Consider the following 20,003-nt stretch of genomic DNA (forward strand, 5'->3'; position numbering starts at 1 on the left):
ATGCCCACGGTGGGCGTTCTCTCACAAAAAGAGCAGTATTGTTTCCCTTCCCTGGTTCTAGTGGACTGACTGACTCTCCAGGGAGTGGTATACTAGGGCTAAACATCTACTATCCAATCCCCAAGAGGGCAGAAAGACTGCTGTCTGGGTTTGGGGGGAGCACAGACCCATGCCCCATTGGGGCTACTCCCTCTAAATAGAATAGTGCCTTTTCTTAGTCTCTGGTGTCTAGTGGGCCTTCTCCGGCCCCCCCCCCCCAGGGGGGCAGATTGGGAATGAACACTCCAGATCCTGCCCCCTCCCCCAGGTGGACAGAAAAACTCATATGGCCTGGGGCAAGTGGGAGCACAGGCCCATGCACATGGGTGGTCCTCCCTACCCAATAAAATAGTGCTTTTGCTAAGTCCCTGATGTCCAGTGGGCTTTCTTCTCCCAGGTGGCAGATTGGGGGAGGTCAACCCCCTATAAGCCCCCAACCCAGGGTTAGGATAGACTAATATGGCCTGGGACAACTAGAAGCGCAGGCAATATCCACCCCCCTCCCTCCAAACAAATAGTGCCTTTTAATAGTCTCTGGTGTGTAGGGGGCACCCCCATCTTCACCCCAGGAGAGGCAGAAGGACCCATATGGGTCAAGGCGGGGGGAGCACATGCCCAGCTCACCAAGCGCTGGGGCTACAGCAAAACAAAAACCAATCTTAGGCACTACCCAGAGTTACCTGCTTCCTATAGTTCTTTTTCACTTAAAAAACCAAATGTTACAGGGTCGTTATAGTTAGGAAATAGAATTTAAAAAACCTTAGAAATTCACATTAAAAAAATCAAAGATTAAAGGGCGTTCTAGTTAGACTCGGATTTCACTTGTACAAAACCAGTGAAATTCAGCAGTTATAGTTACCAGAACTAACTATAACTTATGCCCCCGCAAGGCACTGCTTATGACCTCACACTTTAAATCACTCATGAGATGGTCAGTGACATGTCAAATGACATCACTGATAACATCATCAAGTGACTAAGTGTTTTTAAGAGTTTACTGGTGGTAAACATATATACTAACCTATTACAAAAGTTAAATTAGTATACTAGGTGCACTACTACTGAATGATACTACTTCTAACATATATTATGTGAGTGGCTGTGTGACTGTATGTATCCTTGAGTGTATGGGTCTCTGTATGGATGTATAAGTGGGTGTGTGAGTAGCTGTGTGGGTGACTGAGATGGTGTGCGAGTGGCTGTATAGGTGAGTGAATGGGTGTGTTAGTGGCTGTATAGGTGAGCGAGTGGCGCTATGAGTGTCTCAATGGGTGGGTAACTGGGTGTGTAGTGACTGTATGGGGGAGTAAGTGGCTTTTGAGTGGGGGTCTGGTTAAATGAGTTGGTGTGTGAGTGGCTGTATTGGAGAGTGTCTGTGTGAATGGCTGTATGGGTGAGTGAGCAGACGTGTGAGTACTTGTATGAATGTTTGAATAGGTATGTAAGTGATTGTGTGAGTGAGTGTGTGAGTACTTGTATGGGTGAGAAAGTGGCTGCGTTGAGAGGCTGTATGGAGGAGTGAGTGGGCGTGGTAGTGACTAAGTGAATAAGCAGGTGTGTGAGTAGCTGTATGGCAAAGTGTGTGGCAGTGTGAGTGGCTGGCTGTATGGGTGAGGGACTGGTTGTACGAGTAGCTATATGGATGAGTGAGTGAGTGGGTATGTGAGTTGCTCTATGGCATGGTATAAGTACTTGTACAGGAATGTGAGTGGTTTTGTGGATGATGTCATCAGTGATGTCACTGACCATGTCATGAGTGATGTAATATGTGAATTCATACGCAGTGCATTGTGGGGGCGTATGTTATAGTTAGCTCAGGTAACTATAACTGCTGAATTTCACTGACTTTGTACGAGTGAAATCTGAGCCTAACTATAACATCCCTCTAACTTTTTGTTTTTAAGCAAATATGTATATATCTACACACACACACACACACACACACACACACACACACATACATTTCCATATTTATAAATGCTTAAATTAACATGTCATATAGTACTTTAATATTACAGTAATTTACTAATTTTTTACCTTTGTGAAGATGGCCAATGGCATGCCATAGTGGTCCTCCTCCAAACCTGATATCAGTCCTTGTACGAATACCTGGCCAGTATTGGCCTGTGGCTGCACAGTTATTGGAACATTTTCCGAGGTAAGAGATTCTTTATGGATTACCTCTGCCTGTCCAGCACCACCATTGTCTTGTTCCCCTTCTTTCAAGTTGTTTTCATCTAGAATACTAGGGTCTAGTGTTTCCCAGTCACTCTCGGAAGATTCAGGGGATGTACGAGATGGTGGTTTTAAATGGCTCATACCGTAGGAATGTTGCGTTTCATCATCCTTCTGTTGGTGGGAAAAGGATACTTCCGTCCTTGGAATCTCCAATTGAGGGCTTTCAAATACAGCCTCATCCCCCCTGCCAGTTTCAGGATATGCATCTGCAATGTCTTCAGCAGAAACAGACACATAGTCTTCCAGAGGTGGGGTGACCTCTTGGAAAGTCAAGTCTTCCGATGTGCTCTTCCAAGGTCTATATTGTGAGGAGTCATTGAGTCCATGCTCAATCATGCCTAGAACACACACAAAAATATATTCATGAAGAAAAAACAATGTATTCCATTCAATTACTTGACTACCAAAATGTCTAGTAAGTAATTTCTTCTACCTCTTATCTTGAAAGCATCACATTGTACATCCTCAAAAGGGGATCAGTGCCAAGAAAAAGGTTAAAGTCACTTGAAACGCTTTCTTTTAGCTATCAACATCTTGGGGACAAGAAAGTGTGTTGGTGCTTTATGGAATTTTGCTTTTTTCTATGATTTGTTTAATGCACATGTGAGGGAGCAGACTAAAGCTCTGTTCAAACAACAAATAGAAACACAGAAAGTCCAAGGAATCCTGTTTTTTGAAAGTAAGAAACACTAACAGGTGGAAGGTAAAGTGTCAGATGTAGAGTGAAGACCTGATGTACACTAAAGCTTCACCAATGAACTCTATCTCAGGCCCCAGTCCTCAGGACTGCCTGGCGTTCATTGCAAGCAGGTGGGAACAGACTGTAATGTGCTTTGAACAACTTGCCATCTTAGAGAAGACTATGGCTACAGACCCTAACTACTCTTGTTAGACACTGATAGCCCAAAAGAGAAATTTCCCTATTTATAAGGGTCCGACTTAATCAAATAAGGGATTTTGAGAGAACTGTACTAGGACAGAGCCAGCACAAGTGGACATGCACCAATTCTAGGACAGTAGTGTGAAGCAGAGTAAACCTGAACTAAGGTCTGGGATGGAAAGAAAGAGACAAGATAGGGATGGAACTACCATGCATATGAAGGCAGAGGAGAGCAAGATACCACCCACAGAAATTGAAGATATCCTACACCAAAAGGGTAGCCAGGCTCCAACAGAGAGGTTGAAAAGGCACCCCTTTAATCACCACAGCAGTTGGGTAGATTGTGGGGCTAACACAAGAAGGGGAAAAAGAATAAAGACAGGAAAGGGGGAGGAGCATAAGAGTAAGTAACATGACAAGTATAATGGCTCTCTGAAAGCAGAAATGACTTTTTTTTAGCTAGAAAACAGTAATAAGAAGTGTGGTATGCAGCTCTCCTACTTCATAAATAAATCTTAGCAACAATATATTCATCCTTGTTGCTTAGGATGGCAATATAGATAGACAAGAAAAGTTTCAGCTCTTCTGCGTAACGAAACATGAAGAATGAGCAGCATAGCTTACCAGGGTATAGGGATAAAACCGTCATCAGGGCTCCCACCAGCCTATTGACAGGAGAAACATAGAAAAGGACCTAAAAGAGATTAATGGACATCAATGTACAGGTGGAAGGGAAGCTAAAAATAACAACAGAAGCACAGTACCCTGTTAACACTTACGGAAATGATTTGTGCCAAAACAGTCAAATCCATAGCACATTTTGGTTAAGCCCTTCGCACTACGCGAACTGCACGTAGCACAGTGCGAACGCGCGTAGCGTAGTGTTGCGTAGTGCTGCGGTCATTTTTTGCTTGCTCGCGGTCCTCAACGTCAAGTTGGCGACCGCGAGCAAGCAAAATGACATTCCGGAGAGACTTTTTCCTTGTTCGCGATCAGCAACATCAAGTTGGCGATCGCGAGCATAGAAAATAAACCTCCCGGCGAGATTCCCAACACGAGGAGGTCAGGTTTCTCATTGCGAGTGGTCGCATATGCTCGCGATCGCTCGCGATGAGAAACTACCAGTTCGCGTTGAGAAAGCTGCCGCTCGAGTAAAAATCTACTCGAGCAGCAGAAAACTACAGCTCGCACTGTGCAAGATGCCATTTTCAATGATTGCACAGTGCCGGTTGCTTGTCCGCACTGTGCAATCATTGAAAACGACATCTGGCACAGTGCTAACAAGGTACTACGCAGTTCGTGAAGTGCTACGCGTAGCTTGCGCAGTGCGAACTGCACTTTGCGTAGCTTCGCAAAGTGCTACTTCGCGAACTACACCCAGGGTTAATTTTGGTCCGTGAATAATGCAGCGTTATCACCCAGCGGTTTTACAGACATTTTGAAATTGTTGATAATTAGGCCATTGGAGGCTGTATACTTAACAAGGGTTTGCCAAGAATGTACACTGAATTGTACGATCAGCCATAAAGAAACATTCATCTAGATCAATAAACAAGTTTGTTGCACGTAGTCCTCCAGAGGTCATGCTCTACTCCTTTGGAACAGCACCTAAAAGTAAGTGGATTGGGATTCCATGCCTCACCACGTACTGTAATTTTCACTTACTCATGCACTCTTGTTGACCTTAGATTTTTTTTTAAACAAGTACATTTTTAATAATCTGCTTTTAACTGAACTGGGTTTTTTTAGATTTACAGAATGACGCATTTGATTCATGTATGATTCTAGTTTCTTCTATAACTTTCAAGACATACTTGTCGTTGGAGACAGGTCTGCAGCTGCTTGCCATATTAGTGTCAAAAGTAGCTTTCTGGAGGAGGTGGTTGTCAGAGGCACGTTTGATTAAGGCCCAGACAATTCCTATTTATAAAGCCTTAGATGGAAGTTATAAGCAATTAAGTTATTAGTCAAGGGGTGACTACCCACCTTAAGTGATAAACACAATCCTTGTCCCGGTGAACACTAATGTCTCTGAATTAACCCAAGCTTAAACCCCTAGTGGCTATGACACAGAGCGGACAGGCTTAATTTAGTGGCAATGTGTAAAGTATTTATGCAGTACCAAAACAGTAATAAAGTCATAAGACAACACAAGAAAAATCCCAACCAAATATAGAAAATTATAGTACATTTTAATAAATAAAATAATAAAATGAATCCAAAACGACAAAAATCTAATGAAGGGAACGGGAGATATGATTTTTGAAAATTTTAAATACAAATACCACAAAAATACGTTAAGCACCAACTGTGGGCAACTGGTCACAGTAGACCTGCACGATTTGAGGCCGACCACGATGGAGCACAGGTCAAATCCCAAGGTTTTACCTTGGGATTTAGTCTAAAAATGGGAATCAAAAATCCTCCGCAGGGCAAGGCAGCAGGCTGTAGCCAAAGAGGGCTCCACGAGGCCTGTTAATCATTGGACGAAGTCGCTGTGAAGCCATTGGTTTTTGGAGGGAAAGCTCGTAGCAGGAGACAATTGAATTTCATGCCCAGGATAGGTCTCTTGCTGGCCGTATACTTTGACGCCTCCTTTCAGTTAACATTTGTTTATTTGCACTTAGCCACTTTTTTGGAGCACGGATTCCTCCAGTGGGGCCAGGCTGTAGCTTAAGAGGGCTCTATGAGGCCAGATACCGTCTTTGTAAAGGCCGAATGCAGAGGATTTGCCTTCCTGAAAAAGCTCAGAGCGTGAACAACCAGATTATTCAGCACAGCTGCAATGCACCTTCGACAAATCAGCTTGTAAGGTTTATTCCAGTAGTCCAGAGGTCTTTGGAGCCAAAAGGTTTCATAGTCCAAGGTCCTCAAGGGTCAAAGGAGAAGTTCAGCCAGACGCAGCCAATTATTTCAGTACCTCAGTAACAGCACTCAACAGTCAGGACTCATTAAGTAGAGCCCAACAGCAGGTCCAGTTGGAACAGCTGGGCAGTTGCAGGAAAGCCAACTTGTAGATTGGTGTGTCCCTGTAGCTTGAACAGGAGGCCAGCCTTATGACCATTGGAGTCTTTCTCTTTGTCCTGGGTAAAAGAGACAGCAGGCACAAACATTCATGCCTCTTCTCAGGTCTCAGTCAGCAGTTTCAGTCCTCTTTTGAACCTCCTCAGGTTCAGTAGTGTTCAGAGAAGGGCATTTGGGATGCCATATTTATACCTGGCACTGGCTTCTGGGTAGGGGTCACTCCTGGCTCCTCCCCAACCAATGGGATTAAAGTTCTCACAGGTTACATTACCCACTTATGCAGCATTTCCTGAGTGCCCTGCAGCAAACAATCCCACAGTGCCACTCTCCGCTTCAATTCAAGATGGTGAAACCTCTTTCCCTACGCAAAGTTTGCACGCACCCCACAGAGGTACAGCCAGGTAAATGTGGAGCCCATCCTCTGTGGTTACTCTAAATCAGTTTTGGGGGCAATTTTCCTCCCACTGGGATTAGTGGCTGCCTTACTGGGGGAACAAAAGAAGGGTGTCATCTGACATCTGCCTTTGACAGGGAAGGCATCTTTTAAGTAAATTAAATTCCTGGGCACAGCCCAAATGGTCCTCCTGCCAGCGGATTAAAACACCTTCCCATACCCACGTCTTTATCTCTGCTCTTGGAGCAGTTTTCTCTCCTCATTTACAGCCGGAGCACCCAGAGGGCTGCAGCTGGAGGCTAGTGCAAATGAGTCCAGAGACTTTAGGCAGGGAAAAGTTAACTTTCTAAAAGTATGTTTTCCTTAATAATTATTACATGTACGACTTCCCCACAGGATTGGGGTTTTAATAATTATTAGAAAGAGTACTTGAATGTTGTTTCTAGCTTTTTTCTATCCAAAGACAGCATTATTGAATTTAATATTGCATCCTAGAATTTATCTATGAAACAGCTAGCCATGCTGAAGTGAAAACACTTTTAGGTAGCACACGTTTATCATTAACTTTCTACATGTCCTATTTTTCATTTCAATGTCCCCTACCTAATGGCTGATAAGGCTTACACTGGAGTAACTTATTAATAGTTAGAAGGAAGGTTTTGACTTGTCAAAGGGGGTTGTTCTGACCGGTTTAATTTCAGTTTTTACACTGCTAAAGTCAGGCTACAATGGTAAGCCTAAAGCCATGTGTATACTGCCATTCTAGTGGTTGGTACAATAGGTGCTGCTGTCCACTAGTGACATAACTTACCTGCGCTGGGAACACCTTGGACTATACTAGGGACATATAGGTAATTTAAATATGTCAATTAGGAGTATAACAATTCAACAATGTTAAAGACAGGGGAGCACAGGCACTGTACTACTGGTTAGCAGGGGTAAAGTACACAGAGTCCCACTGCCATAAAAAAGAGATGGGGCACAATTCTGGTGGTACACCATCAAAAGGATGGTCGTTTCCAACTGAAGTGCATGATGGATGGAGCTAATCAAACCACACACTCGCTGAGGATAATGGTGAGTTGCAATGGCAAGGTGCTGGTTGCAGTGATGTAACCAATACGAGTAGCAGTCAACAATAAAGAAAAAAATTAGATTGGTTCTTAACCAAAAGTTATCCCTCTACTCTAGTGTATCCCATGCTCAGACAAAGTCTTAGGAACATGAAAGGAGAATGGCAATGCAAACATCGTTATTACAATTAAGACACATCACACTTTGGAGGTTTAAAGTTCAATAGTTAAGTGCACAATTTGTCACAGTAATGAAATAAAACAATGCTTGGTTTGCTGCATGGTTGCCAATTTATTAACAATACAGCATGCCTTACTGTATCTGCACACATGGGTGTGGTGATCTGTGTCAGTAAGAATGCTAGGATTAATGAGTGATCTTCAGGTGCTGGGTCTGGGTTTTAACAGTCTAATATCAAACTGAAAGGCAGGATTAGAATTTTGAGTGAAAATACACTGGCAGGCAAAACTCATACAGATGCCAATGAACACAGAGCACTGTGTTAAGAAATCTCCACCATGACCTATTTGGGCACTAAGCAATGCTTAAGCTAAAGTGGAGAACAGTGGTCAGGGATTGGCTCGGGAAGGTTTCACTGAAATGCCAGCCCTACATGGAAGTAAATACAAGTGGCAGCAAAAACTGGGATCATACACAGGAAGACTCACTTGCTAACCATGAAAATGCATGTATGGTCCTCAAAGGTGAATGAAAAGGCCTTCATAGAATCTTACTTGAAATTTTATGAGACATTGTGTCACTGCCCAACATACTAGGTCTTCCTCTGTTAGAAATACTACCTTGAGGAGATAACCGCTCAATCAACATTCCACTGAATGGTTATGTTTGCAGCATTGGTAAGATGGCATGACTAAAGTACTTACTGTGTGGTCACTGTAAGACATTCAATGGCAGAAAATTGTATATCTATTATATTTTCTCTGACAATAATTTAAGGCAATTATAAAATTCTTACAATTAACTTATAATAGATTGAGGTGTAGCTTAGATCTTTTTTGAACATAGAGTACATTTACATTGATAGTAGATCTAGTACTGCCTGACTGTTGAAGTTTAAATAATATAGTGGGGCTAGCATGTCTGCTTGTTGTATATTGCTAAATGAATACTCTAATTTTAATAAACTCAGAAGGGGCAGTGATAAAAATATTAAAAACATTCCCTTGTCATAACATGAATCTATATAATGACTGTAGGACTCAAGAATTGAATTTTGGTTCCAACAAGTCTTTGATGAAAAACGACAGATATAGAAAATAAAGCTTGGAACGAATTCCGGATACCGTCTACCTTCAATGAACTGATGTTTTGAAATATTTATGCCACTGAGAATTTCAGTTATTGCTAATTGCTCAGGGAAATAACTTTTGATTTGATTTTAACAATTGCTTGCAATTGTAATTTAACAGTGTGGGGTGGTGACTGTTTCTATTTCCCTTTGATGCAGACTTTAAGAAGTAATTGTTGAGACTCAAACCATTAGATGTTGCGCAGTGAAAACCTCACTACCCATTTCTTGAAAGCATGAATCTATAATTTACACAGAACGAACCTGAACTTTAAATAGCCACTGTTCCTTGCGATGTTACAATATTTAGTATCAGTTCAGAGCTGATCTTATTTTCACTTGGGAAGGCTGGTGGGAATGCATTTTACCACCAGTATTCATTTTACTGCAGGAGTTAATCTGGCAGTATTTCACAGGTATTCCGGGGCTAATTTGATATAATACGTTTAGACAGCAGGAATGATTTCCCCTTTCTACAAACTCATGTATTCTGTTGCTGACTGTACACATCATTTAGCTCCAGCAGTAAAACTACAACTTTTTCCTGAATTAGACCGCTCATGCTCAAAAATGGATCACATGGAGCAAATCTCCTGGAGAGGAATACAAAAACACTGCACCACTGCACATGTCCAATGGCAGAAGCATTTGCTTGACATAACAAAAATAAGGCAGTGTTTTAAGGCAACATAAGGAGATGCACAAGAATTGCTCACGTTGTCAGTAAAATCAATTATGATTTTCTGCTCAAAAGATGCCATTGTTGTAAATATAATACTATTCCGAAGGTGGATCCTAATATCATAATCTCTAATGCACAATGGGACCTAATCTGACCAGAATCAGTGAGTGGCAATCTTCAACTAATAGACTACTTAAACCACACAGACACAAATTCAAGATGTAATTCTCATAAATGCTATGTAGTCCTCTGTCTTGTTTCACAAGTACAGGCTTTCATGGCATTTTAGCCAACAACACTTTGCATGTTGAAAATATAGTGGCCATGCACACAGCTTTGAAACCGATACTACAATTCCTAAAATGCAATGCCTAAAATCTAAGACTACTATAAGGTGTCACACATGACTGTCTGGCAGTCATACATTTGGTACAAACGCTCTGAATTATGGCATACGTGTACTCACTTTCGATTAATTTCTTCAAAATATTAGTGATGCTCGTTTTAATATTAAATATACTTAAAGCTTCTAAAAAGAGGAATAAGGCAAGTAGTCAACATACATGATGGCCAAAAATGTATTGGGCTCCCACTAAGTGCTCTGTGTCTCAGCCTGCCTCACCAACGTAGATAAACAGAAAGGTTGCAGAAGAAAGGCATAACGCAAATGGCATAGCTGAATTTCATTTGAAAGCGTTGGGGCACATGGAGCAGCTCCCATAACAAAGAACTCAGAGCTCGCCATCCTCCCCGTTACCCCCAAATGTGGTTGCTAGATGGTCTGCAGTGGTATCCTCAGATGCTCTCATTGCCGTTGGTGCAATCTGCAGTCCAGGGGAAGGGGGGGGGGGGAGATCAGGTCAACAGAGGGATCTCCTGCTTAAACTGGCACTGTGGAGGACTTTGCTACAGATCACAGGACAAGGTCTGGGTACTGTGTCAGAAGAAGGAGCTTATCTTCCTAGATTACATGTTACATTGACCACAAGAGGTGTGGGCTCACATATGAAAGAGCAGAGGCAAGTTGACTCAGGAGACTATGTTCGTGGGTGCACAGGAATCCGAGTACAAGACTGTCTGCTTAGAATTTCCTGAAGTCTTGGATTCAATAATTTGGTGACCATCTTGGACTGGTGTCCCTGATTTGCAGTACTGCACAATAAAGAAAGAATGCTCCAAAGAAGAGTTTTTTAAACCTTGTGGCACCACATTCCACAAAATAAATGAATACATGAATGAGGGCCAAGCTGCTTTTCATCATGGCACAATAAAGCAATCTTGAGGAGAAACTGAGAACAATACTTTTATGATTAGTCATTTTGAGGTTAAGCCTGAAGCTTTGAGGGAAAGAGTAGGAGTAGTGGTGGCTGAACATGTTCTCGGAGTACCAGGAATGTGCTTGGCTGCCCTTGGGATGAAGTGAAGAAGAATTCCTTGGCAAAATGGATGGACATATGCCAGAGCTGTGTAGCATAATCTGTTATGAGGTGGGAAGCCAAGGCTGGCCTCTAGACAACCCCTGGAAGGTATGCAGATGAGAATCTTGGGGGTCCCATCTTTGATTTGTGACGGTTCTCTGGTCGAGTAACTGGATAAGGTTCTGCAGAGCCTTCAAGACCAAGGCCAAAGGAATCAACTGGGCTGATCTTTGATTTCCCTGGCGTACAAAGTTCATAGGGAGAAAACTGCGCTAGGGACAGAATACATAGATAAATTACAGTAGCTATGCAATATATAGATTTAAGATGCTGGACTATCATGGAGGCTATTCTTAGGAAGGAAGTGTTCTGTGGTCAAACTTGGATCAAAATAATACTGCCTTGTTGATGAAAAGGGACCAACGTATATCAATAAAATACTGAACTGGGTAGGTTTTATACATTGGAAATGCTTTGATGTCCTATTTCCAAATGTACCCATAACTGATGGTCCTTGGAGTTTTCAGTCTCTGCATGGTCAGGTATGTCTTAGTTTGTGTGTTGATGATAAACAATTCTGAACGCTAATATGAGGAAAGATAATGGGCTTTAAGAACATCCTTACCTTGAAACATTTGCATTTGACCACTACATAAATTGCCTCATCAGGATGGGAAGTATTTTGATAGGGTGGAAAGAAATTAAGAGGTGAAGTAAATCAAAAACTATTTTGTCTTTTTATAACTTGGAAGTCTGCATGAGGTTAACAATAAAGCTAGCAGCTAGAACAACATGCGGTACATTTCAGTTGACAAACATAAGTAATGCCTGACATTAAGTTTCTTTTTCTATAAAATGCTTCAAGCTTTTATATTTAAAAAGGTTTCACGGGGAGTACTAACATTTACAGCAAATATTCTAGTCACACACAGTGACAGACATCTTGAGCAAAAATGTTGATTCCAAGAAAATACCCAATTAGTCCAAAAACCCCTAATAAAATCACATCAATGTCAGTCTTCAAAGAGATCAAATAGCATTTACAGTTTTATTTTATTGGTCACACTGAACAACCTACCTTTTTTTCGAGAAGGATCAATTTGAACAGGATTAAAACCTGTGCATTTGAAAAAGAAAAGCAAATTATATATTATATAAAAATGTTTAAATATTTTGCTTGAATATGCATATTTAAAAAACAAATAGAAAACTAAAACACTTTGGGTTTTATTACATTAGGGCTGTCTGTACTCAACTAAAAAAAAGGCTTACAGATATCTCGCCTAAATTTCTTTTTTGTTTTTTTAAATATCTTTTTATTTGCATTTTTTACTGACAAGAGAAGCGTGAAAGAAAACATTGCATGCACAATTAGGACTTCAAGTCATACAATCCAGTTGGGAATGCAAGTCAGTTGATCCTACCATATTTCTGATTAAAATCTTATTTTGTTTTGATATTACAGCTCTCCCAACTAGCATATCAATAATATGTTCCATTCAGTGCCAAATTTACTCATTTTTTCTTCGGGGAGATCGGAATAGTACTGTTTAGTAGATATCTCAATCTGTTATAAGCAAACTTAATAACATTGTAACGTATTAAACAACTAAAAACATATAGAGCAACCAGAGGTCTGGTATCTATGTGAACGTTGTAGCTACTACCGATCTCACTTCAACTCAAGGGGGTCGTTGATATTCATGTCTGGTTAGGGGAGCGAGTGGAGTTTCCACTAGATTGGTTACTCTCTGGTTTTGTGGTAAACTGAGGGAGGTTGGGGCATTTCCTATTGACCTGCCATTTTGAGTGTTTTCTGAGGGGTTCTCTCTGTCTTCTCCTCCCCTGTCGTCTCATGCCCTCAACACCTCCGACCACAGTCCTGCTATGGGGTTGGAGTTTCATGCCTCTACTGTCCTCCTCCATCAGCGCCCTTTCTTCTGCTCTGGCCCAGGTTGTGATATCTTTCTCCCAGTCCAGTGTTTTAGGTCCAATTGTTGCTTGCCATCGGAGGGCTATGCGTCTCCTTGCTAGTATTATCTCTAAATCCACAAATCTGGTGCCCACCTTCCTGGCTTTAGGTCGTGGGAACAAGCCCAGGAGACAGACCTCCACCTTGAGGGGCAACGAATGCACCAATACATCATTTAAGGTCTCTACAATCTGATGCCAATACTCCCATAGGTCTGGACAATCCAAGACCATGTGTGTGAATCCCACATCAGGGATTCCGCACCTAGTGCACTTTAGTTCCTGGGTTCCGTACATAAGGTTAAGTATGTGTGGGGTTAGGTAAGTCGTGTGTAGGATGTTGAAGTGTGTGTATATGAAGTTGGAGTTCCAGAGATTTTCTTTGGGCTGCTGAGGGCTCCAGTCTGCCTCGGTCATTTCCCTACCTATTAGGACTCCCCATTTCTCTTGTAGTTGACTCAGGGGCATATCTCGCCTAAATTGATCAGATTTTCTTGCACACCTAATACTCATTTAAAAGTCAGCACAAGTGAAGCAATGAGGGCAAACTTTAAAAAAAGAAAAAAAGGTTTTTAGTTAACATTTTAGTGTATAACAACAACATAACAGACATCACAGACCATATATCAAACTGCATTTATATTGGTAATGTATCTGCACATATAGCACTCATTCCTACTCTTAACGTAAGAAAAAACTTTTACTAAATCTATCCTGTGTCTAGCCTCCATTTCATGGTGAATAGGGGATCGATCTTATAGCCCTTGCAACTCTCTCCTGTGGTTGTGCTATATCTTGTGTCCCTGTGTCATGCATGGTCGTCAATAACTGCAGGATATCTGCCCACGCAGCTAAATCTTGAGGAGCCTTTTCGACCCTTTTGTTTGATCTCATATGTAAGCTAGTCAGCTAGTGACCACTCTATAATGTTTCTGTTCCAGGTGCTCACTGTACGGCCTCGTGGGCGAAGCCAGCTATTAGCCATTTGTCGCTTGAGTGTAATCATTTTTCACTCATTTTTTAATCCATTGAACTTTTTAACATAAATTGGGTATCATCAGGATATCAAAGTTGAAATTACTTATTCTGGTAGATATTACTACCTCTAAATCCCGGCATTCTGAGATGAGGTCCATTGAACAGGGAATAACCTACATCATCCTGAATTAACTGGTAAAAAATAACCCATGTGTGGAATGGGGGTCACAAAAGACCAATGTTCGAGAGGCAGTAATAAATAATAATAATACTTTATTGCGTGATTTGAAAAAAACCATTGCAAATACAAAGTTAAAATATCAAGAAAAATTCATTTAAAATAGACTAGTTTAGTCCTGTAAGCTAAAAAAAGTCAGGTTGTGCCTGCCAAGACGTTATGCCAACTGAGGGTTGCTAACTGGGGAACCCTCACAAAACATTTTTTCAGCGTAGGCCATGAACCTTACCATGGCACAGTTTAGTTTGATGTTCTTGGGGTCAAAGCAAGCCAACACTACTTCTCTACAAGTTCTAATCTTTCTTGTGTTCCAGTGATGTTTGAGAAGGGCCTGTCTGTTTGTCAGTAGTTTTGGGCATAGAGAGGCAGGGAGTCAGAAGAATGTGAGTGGACAGGGCAGACTCTGCGGCAGTTAAGGGGACACAGTGTTGTGGAAGTTATAAGGTGGCAGCTGGGCTGAGACTCTGTCCCCTTACTCAACCTTGGTGGTTTTACCATGTCTGTTACCTCACCAGGTAAAACCAGGCTCAGTATTCATTCAGCTGGCAATTCCAGGTGTGGAAACATGGAGCCACTCAGAAATGGCCAAAGCAAAATCCCCCTTGTAATGACGGCCTTAAAGCTAAATTAGGCCCTTGTTATTTCATACTGGCCCCCTCCTGCTTCCGGACACCAGCCCCCTGCCTTAGAGACTGAATAAACAATCTTTGGTCACCTAATCTTTCCTGCACCTCTGTGCTATCCCTTGAAGTTCCAAATCAGCAAAACCTCCAACCCCTCATCCTCTATCACCTTCTAATCGTCTTCACACATCACTTAATGCCCTTACTCTACACATCTGAGGTAGGTAATCCTACATTAGAAGTTCTCTTGTCAATTTAATGAAACTCATACGCTAAAGACTTCAAGAAGACTGTCTTTAATCGACTCACAAACTACCTCTCTTCTCTCCTAGGACATCTCTGCCAATTTAGGTTCTAAAAATTAAGTCAAAAATGACAAGTACCTCTTGTTTAGGCACTGATTTTCAAGGGACACCAAAGAAAAAATACTCTTGGAAAGTGGGATGGTGTCAAATGTCTAGTTGAGGCGGCACATAAATCACATACAGTAATATGAAACCCAAGGCGTAGTTCTATTTAAGGAATAAGGCTTTTAATATCATTAAAGCAACATCCTCAGTAACCTTTAACAAATTTTGTATGGCATTAATTGTTCTTCTGAATTAAGCCATTTGCACAGTAAGTGGCGGCAAGCAGTGCTCAGACTGGGCTGCTCGGCGGCTACTAACAACCGGGAACATTTGTGACATAGATGCAGGGCACAGGCAGTCAAGCTTTTCAGGTGCTCATGTCATTAAAGAACAAGCATTTGCAATGCAATAGGTCTCACATTATTTAATGTCAAAGCTACGGAGAGTGCCAAGAGCTGGGCGTTCTTTTCATTTAGCTGGAGAGCAGCATGGTGCACCGGGTGAGAGGGTGAAAGACTGCTCCGAGCTCTTACTGTGTCTTGGCACTGAAGTCTGGCAGGAGTATGGCGTGCTGAAAGATTAGGCGGTTGTAAAGAAGAGCAGTGTGGTGCGCTGGGTGAGGGTCAGAAGACCGCTCCGAGCTCTCGCCGTGTGGTGCTAGGAGTGTAGCGCAAAAGCGAAGACATACGAGAAGACACAAAAGAGATGGTGGGGGGGAGGCATGTATATCAATACTTGAAATAAATACAGCCATTTGTAACAGCTGAGCAGTAGAAGATAAAGTGTGTGCTCGTGAAATGGGAGCTGTGCTGAGAGTTAAAGTATAGTTAAAGTCTTTTTTTTTTTTTTAAATGGAGGTGGATGAGCTACGCCGCGTAGAACAAATGGCACTGCCGCCACACAAAGATACAGCATGTAAATTGTGAGCAGGAAAAACATGGTAACCTTAACACATTTATAAATGACATGGGCATGAAGAAGGAGGTGCGGCTGTAGAGTGACAACGGCTGAGCGCTGTTTTCACTTAGCTGGGGAGCAGTACGGTGCGTTGGGTGAGGGGGCAGAAGACTGCTCCGAGCTCTCGCCGTGTTGTGGCACTGAAGTGTGGCCGGAGCACGGCATGTTGAAAGATGAGGTGGCCGTAAAGCAGGCGCCATCTCGTTCGAGTCTCAGGGTCACGATAAGCGCGTGAAGTGTGTGTTTAAAAACTAAAAATGCCACTGCAATAACAAGCTGATTATAGGTGGGCAAGCAATGTGGTGCAAAACAAAAGAATGCGCCGCCATACTTGAAGATAAAGCGCGCGCCAAGCTGGTAGTGCTTGGTGTCAATGTAAAAGAAGTAAACAGAACAGTTAACTAACGAAGAGGCAGGCTAACTAAAAAAAAAAAAAGAGTTCTCTCCAAGTATAAATAAGCTGAACAGTAAGAACACATGTAAGAGGGGCAGTCATCATAGGATACAACATTCCAAAAGGAGAGACTACTAAGTGTATTCACCAGTGAAAAGCCGGCATTTCTCAAGGACAGCAACAGGAACGAATTAAAAAGATGGGCGTTTTTTCAAGCCCATATCCTAGATACTGCATGTCTCAAAGGGCTAGCGCAAGCACTGATTAGGCGAGCCCTAAACATGTGTGTGGTGCAGGGGTCAGACAAACAAGCCTTGCACGTTCCTTACTATGAACTGAAAAAAGTTGTCTTGCAACGGAGGCATATTGGCTTCGCAAAAGGAGCTGTGCGGCAAATGAGTGATACAGATATACGGGTCTCACAGAGTCATTAGCACTACACACAGAAGCAGGTGTGCAGCAAATGTAGAGTATAGGCATACATGCCCTAGAGTGATTGGCACCACATGAACTTGGTCTCTCACAATGGCAACAGCTTGGAAGCACAATGGCTTTGGGAGATCTGCTCACAAATGACGGGTTGGTTGGGCTGCGCAGGATTGGCATATGCATGCATGGTCTTAAAAGGCTCAGCACTTCCAAACTCCTCTTAGCTAGTTGCTGAAAAATCAACTTAGATGTTTGCTGGATAGGACAGATCCTCTTTTCACTAAGAAATTCACCTACTTGGTCCTTCAGCAGCTGCAGCGCAGAGTTTCTTCCTCAGTCCTTACCCATAAAAGCAGGACAGACACTTTTTTCTCTAGTCCACTTCTTCTTCTTCTTCTTTAGGGGTGTGCAGAGCTCCAGAGTGACAGATGAACACAAGATTTGCAATGAGTTTCAGTTTTCAGCCAATTCTGGAAGCAATAGTCCACATCCAATTGACCAGCCAAATTCACAGTTAGCCCCAAACCTTTGAATGGACTCAAAGTACATTTTCTATTCAATGTAGTACATTTCCATAGCAACCAATTTCAAGTGAAACTGCCCGTTTGGGTTTGTGTATTCCAACCCAAACAGTCATAACCAGCAGCACAAATAAAAGGATGTGGGGTGAGGATGGCTACCTGTCTACAGCTTATTTTGTCATTTCTTTGTATAGCCAGGTTCAGTGAACAAGAGGTCTCGTCTACTTCTTTCCAGAAGAGCTTCTGAAACCAGTTGCAAATGACTGTTCAAAAACATTCTAGGTGGGGTGAGGGGTTTGCTAGGCACCGTGTGGGTCAGGGCACAAGGGAGAGAGAAGACAGCATGCTCCGACTGCTTCTAAGCAAAAGGAGCATCTCTAACCCTAGGAGTTCTATACTTACAGCGGGGATCAGTAGCGGCTCCTGGTGGGAGTGCTGCGGGCGGTGAGGCGGGGCGGGGAGGTAGTAAACCACAGAATACAGCCGAACGGAGGAGAGTACATAAATAAATAAACAAAACTAATTACATTGCGCACGCTGCATCTCACAAACAGTGCACTGAATGGCTTTGCACTGACAGCCAAAAGCAAATGTAACTTTTCCTCATCCAGAATGACAAAGACCATCTCCTCCTTGTTCACACCATCACTCCTGTGCTGCTACCTTCAACCTAAGAGACCATTTCCCCTCTTTCTGCATCTCCATTCTTTCACACACAAGGCTCCCACAGCAGCAGGCCTCTTCTTACTCAATCCGTAAAAGAGCAGCACCCAACTATTCCCCTACTGAGTCCAGAGCTAAACTCAACTGCTTCTCTAGTTTACTCCTCAGTCTACTTTTTTACCTCTTCAGTTTCCTTCACACAGTCCTTGACTTTGTCTCCCATGTGCTGTTCAACCTGAACAAGACAATGCTGGATCTACTTTAAAATACAACTGTTCAATGCATAAGGAAAGAGATGACGGTCCTCTTTTTAGACAATGGACATGCAAAGATGTAAATCACACAGTAGTCCCAAACAGGCACATGATATATGGCAGAAACTTTGGCTATATGGTATTGCTAGACTTTGGTAGAAATGTACATACGTGCAAATACAGAGGTTTTTCAACATTTGCAATATCAGCAAATGAACTTGAAATTATTTCATGGCTGGCTCCAGTACAAGCCTATGCAAGGAATCTGCCTAGAGGATATGAACAGAATGATACCAGATTTCCACCAAAAGCTACAAAACTAGCAAATAGTTCCACTGTTCAAAAACTGGTAGCAGCCAATTGTCACCTCCCACAGGAAGCAAATGTCCTTCCACCAGTCAGGACTATTTTGGTTGAGGGGTTCATCCTACTGAAATCTAAGAATAAACCTAAACTATTAATGCTATGACTATGTAAACATTAAATGACATGATCTCTGCAGTGGGATAATGTCAGGGCAGGATCTCTATCTCAGATATGTTCAAGTCCTTCAATCCATTACTTTGAAAAGTGAGTTCAAACTAGGAGCAGTTGAGTAGCAGGACTAAGGCTTTGCCATAATCTCCTATGGTAAGACACTGTGACACTGATTAGGAGTTGAGCGAAATGGTAGCCCTAGGTGGGATTCCACTCCACTCATTTACAAGTGGTCTAGTGTTCCTGCACCCAGACTTTCCAGCAAGTGCAGCCTGACCTTGGTACACAGCCTCCACCCAAGCACCTCTTATGGAATGGAGGCAGCAACAATGTTACCCTCTGTCAGCCCACTATTTCACCTCTCTCCTCCCAAACTCTTTATCTCCTTCTCATTAGCCCTGGGCCTGCACTGCTCGCATTTACCACCTGCTAAGAGCAGCTGGTAAATTTCCATCTTGAAAAAACAGGTTTGCACAGTTATTCAGCATTTCATAAGGATTATCTCATAAGAACAGTTAGGCGCGGAGAGACCTGCAGGGATTGTTAATTGTAGGCACCTGGCGCTTCTGCACCTAACTACGTCTAATCAGGGCTTCTGACTTTAAGTGAAGATCGTAACACTAACGAGACTTCGGCCGGTGCCCATGGTCATAGTTATCCGCGTATGACCTGGAGCGTATGCTGAATCAACAGAACAAGGCAACAGTCCTATTGAAGACCAATTGCCCAGTATCATAGTTTGCAATGTTACTCAAATACCCTTACTATAATGCACATGCTCATGAATTATTCTGAGCCACAAGTTGTAACAATGAGCAAGACTTTAGTAACTGATTTATCAGCATACAGATCAATGAACAGGGCAGATCACAACAAGAAGCCTGCAAGTAGGAACACAGTAGGTCCTAAATTGCAACACCTGCTCTTTCAGCCTTAGAGGAATGAAGCTCGACCATCTAGCAGCAGACTTGTAAGTAATTACAAGTCTTTCCGAAGTGAACCACCTAAGTTCATGCTCTTTAAATATCATGTTTCATCTTAAGAACATCAGTAAACAAATCAACTGTTAAATAATATCAATGATCTAGAG

General features: G+C 42.3%; 1 protein-coding gene across 2 annotated transcripts in view; it reads right to left on the reverse strand.

Annotated features, from left to right (window-relative positions):
* AVL9 (AVL9 cell migration associated) overlaps positions 1-20,003 on the reverse strand; it is a 425,217-nt gene that overhangs the window by 108,295 nt on the left and 296,919 nt on the right. For both annotated transcript variants that reach the window (XM_085607507.1, XM_085607508.1), the window contains exons 8-10: positions 12,137-12,175; positions 3,782-3,851; positions 2,077-2,615 (exon numbers count right to left, since the gene is read on the reverse strand). In XM_085607507.1, the coding sequence (XP_085463633.1) occupies positions 2,077-2,615; positions 3,782-3,851; positions 12,137-12,175 (648 nt within the window). The remainder of the gene's footprint in view (positions 1-2,076; positions 2,616-3,781; positions 3,852-12,136; positions 12,176-20,003) is intronic.

The sequence above is a fragment of the Triturus cristatus genome, chromosome 5_2, assembly GCF_964204655.1.
Source record: "Triturus cristatus chromosome 5_2, aTriCri1.1, whole genome shotgun sequence".
In the NCBI taxonomy this organism is placed as follows: Eukaryota; Metazoa; Chordata; class Amphibia; order Caudata; family Salamandridae; genus Triturus; species Triturus cristatus.